General features: G+C 42.9%; 1 protein-coding gene across 2 annotated transcripts in view; it reads right to left on the bottom strand.

The window, feature by feature from the left end:
- kalrnb (kalirin RhoGEF kinase b) overlaps window positions 1-3,610 on the bottom strand; it is a 45,112-nt gene that overhangs the window by 14,905 nt on the left and 26,597 nt on the right. For both annotated transcript variants that reach the window (XM_017434543.3, XM_017434544.3), the window contains exons 40-41: window positions 1,485-1,646; window positions 1,021-1,210 (exon numbers count right to left, since the gene is read on the bottom strand). In XM_017434543.3, coding sequence (XP_017290032.1) covers window positions 1,021-1,210; window positions 1,485-1,646 — 352 coding nt within the window. The remainder of the gene's footprint in view (window positions 1-1,020; window positions 1,211-1,484; window positions 1,647-3,610) is intronic.

Here is a 3,610-nt window from a genome sequence, read left to right as displayed (position 1 = left end):
CTTCTGACTCTTCAGCTGATTTAAAACTTCAGCTTCTGACTCTTCAGCTGATATAAAACTTCAGCTTCTGACTCTTCAGCTGTTATAGAACTTTGGCTTCTGACTCTTCAGCTGATATAAAACTTCAGCTTCTGACTCTTCAGCTGTTATAAAACTTCAGCTTCTGACTCTTCAGCTGATTTATAGTTTCCACTGGTTGAATGTGAATGAAACTTGTAGAAATTAATCATTAGATGTGCATCTATTGGAGTCGCCTCAGATCATGATGGCCGCCACAGCTAATCAGCCTTAGCCAACACAGTCATGGCTGTAACTCAGTCAGTTTTAGATATTGAACTAAAATTTGGCGTGGTAGTAGCTGAGAGTCATCCACAACACCTGCTCTGAGTGCCATCAAATCACATGAGATCATTCATAACGACTTTAACTCCTTCTCCTCTTTCATCACGAGGCGATCTCCGTCTAAACCGGGCCTGAAAGGTGGCGGGCGATATGCATTCCTAGTTTTCTGTTTTTATTTGTTTCCAGTATTTGTGAGGACATTAGATGTGTCTCAGGTTAGTTTTGGTTAGAATCGGTTTTGTTTGGAGGATGTTGGGTGTTCGATAAAAGCCTTTTTCCCGTTGATGTTTTGGTGAACTGGTTTTGTCAGCTGATTGTGCAACACGTGCAGAACTTTGTGTAAAAATGCAGATCAGCAGATCCCCAAAAACCCAACAAAAACACTTTAAAATGTACAGATTTTACAGTACAGTTATGGGACGAGCGCTCAGGGACGTGTGTGTGTTTACAGCTTTACAGTCAGGGATTTAAATATTTAGAAGGACAAGATGGGGGATGTCACAACAACACACACACACACACACACACACACACTCAGTGGATGAGATGCCTCTGTTTGAGCAGGAAGTGACAGGACAGAGATTCAAACTGTTGTTTTCATCGTCTCTGAGCTGCAGATGCTGCCTGTCATTAACATCTGTCAGCATCTGTCAGGCGATGAGTCAGGAGAGTACTCACCCCTCCCGGAGTTCACAGCCGAGGAGGAGTTGGAGGACGAGGTGGTGGTGGAGGAGTTGCAGACAGAGGTGGTGGTGTTGCAGGTGGAGGCGGTGCCTGAGGACGTGGTGGAGGCCGGGACCAGCCCCTCCATGTCGGCTGCACTGTGGGAGTGCGACAGGCAGAGGGCGCTCATCGGCAGCAAGCCCTCCTGAGAGGAAACAGGTGAGAGGAGTGAGTGTGTCACACCTGAAGCTGCTGCAGCTAAAACAGTTTCTGTTACGTCTTCTGTGGAAGAAGGCGGGATAGTTTCTTACTGCTCATAAAAACACTCCGGTCTAATAATTCTAATAATTAAATTCCATTTAAAACAGTCTAAATGGTTGAAAATACCCAGAAGAAAACAGTAAGTGGTTAAATAATGAACTGATTTGGCCCCGCCTGACCTTCTGACCTGCAGGGATGTCTCTCGTTTGATTGGTTACCTGCTGCGGCGTCTGATCAGTGGTTCTGGCCAGGCACCACCCGGGCCGGTCCGCTGAGCGCTCCACCAGCTCCACCGTCTGACCGCAGCGGACGCCGAGCTCTCCTGGTCCCCCGGAGGTGAAGTCCAGCAGCACCACCACTAACTCGCAGCCTCCTGACAGCTGCAGACACACGTGTGTGAGCTCAACAGTGTTCCTGCTGAAAACACTCGCAGAGTTTTAAATATTTTTATTAAAGGATGAGGGAACAAACTCCACCGTCTTTCAGTTTGACGGTTTTACGTATCAGGACATCATAAAACTGATCCGGTTCAGGTTCAGATCAAATCTAACCTTGAGTGAAACAGAATCCACCGAGTCATTATTTATTCAAAAAAAGTTAAAAAACAAAAACAACTGGACTTCTATTCTGTAGCTGAAGACGTTTCGCTTCTCATCCGAGGAGCTTTCTCAATTCAGAAATAGAGAGTGTGGAGTTGAGCTTTTAAAGCTTCATTATTTATTAAACAAAAACCTGGTTCCATCCCCTGACCCAACAGGTTCAGTCAGGTTGAGGTTCTGGACTCGGACTACCGGCTGATCCTGAACCTGAGGAAGCTGGAACCAGTTTTTACTCCCAGCTTTAACTTTCTTTTTCTTTTCAGTAAATAATGGCACAGTGGTTTTTAATCACCAGATCAGTTTTATTCAGTGAATATTTTCTGATATTTCTGATTAAAATCCTTCCTCGCTCTGATGTCACAGCAGCAGATACACACAGATTAATCACATGACTAATGACCAACACATGAACCATGAACGCCACATACATCATCCTGCTGCACGCCCCACACCCACGCTCTGATTGGCCCACTGAGCGTCACGTGACGGGGCCATAAACAGGGTTGCCGTGGTTACCGCTGACTCTGAGTGTTAACCCGAGCACATGGGCTGGAGCTGGGGGGAGGAAACGGTGGAAGTGTCAGCGTCCGCAGGGAGGGGAGGGGAGTTCCTGACTAAACGAACCCATCTGTGATCCGGAGTCCACAGAAACTGACCTCGAACCAAAACAGGCTGCAGTCCACATCATCATCATCATCATCATCATCATCATCATCATCATCATCATCATCATCATCATCCTGAAATGATTTATTAATTAAATTAATGAATTTATCAGTATTTACTCATGAATTATTCAACTAAATGATTAAATTCTCTTTTTTCCAGGCTGGGATTATTAAAGTAAACATAACACAAAAAGTAAGGCTGTTCTGGCTGGATATGGTTCTTCCACATGCCACTGAAGCCCCTGTTTGTTAAATTAATAAGCTGTTAAACCTCCAACACGTCTCATTTCTTCTGACTTTAATCACCCAGTCCCGTAAACGGCAACAAACGAGCGTCAGCAGCAGAATAAGCTGTTTGCCGTCGGCAGAGAAGATCTGTCACGTTTCTCTCGGGCGCGACCCACAAACCCAGCCCCGCTGCTCCGACCACAACAAATATGGCTCCGTTTAAGGAGAAATAAACAGGCTTTCCAACAGGATGAGATTTATTGCCAAGAAGCGATGTTACAACAGAAATAATCAACCAAACACAATTGTTCTTTATTATTAATGTTGTGTGAAAGCAGCTCAACCCGTTTAATAGACACGTCTGCCACACCTAACATTAATGCCTTTTTATAGATAAAACTGTGGGTGTTTAAATATTTTTTAAAACCTTTTTTTTTAGACATTAATTATTTTTTACTTATCTAAGTTTTTGTTCTGTGGGCGGGTGTGAAAATATTTTTAAATTCCTTTTTATTTTAATGTTGGAGAACATTCGTCACTTCATGGCTTGTTTTTGAACAGATATTTCATCATTTTTAAAACTGTAATTATTTTAAGAATTTTTAACTTTTACCTAATGTTTAAAAGTTGTGTTAATTTTTCTGGTTGTTAGTTAATTCTCAGAACTGTTGGGTTTGTTAGGAAAACACTTTTTATATGGGGCGCCGTTTGTAAAGGAGCTTGTGCTCAAAATTCATGCCTAAATTTTGTCACATTTAGCTTCAAACACTGTTTTAAAATGTAGTGTTGATTTTCTGATGTCACTTTTTACAACATTTAGCTAATTACATGTAATTGTTACAGCTACAT

This window comes from Kryptolebias marmoratus, linkage group LG23 (genome assembly GCF_001649575.2).
Source record: "Kryptolebias marmoratus isolate JLee-2015 linkage group LG23, ASM164957v2, whole genome shotgun sequence".
Classification (NCBI taxonomy): domain Eukaryota; kingdom Metazoa; phylum Chordata; class Actinopteri; order Cyprinodontiformes; family Rivulidae; genus Kryptolebias; species Kryptolebias marmoratus.
The sequence above is the reverse complement of the archived record's forward strand: the minus strand, read 5'-3'. Positions and strand labels throughout refer to the sequence as shown.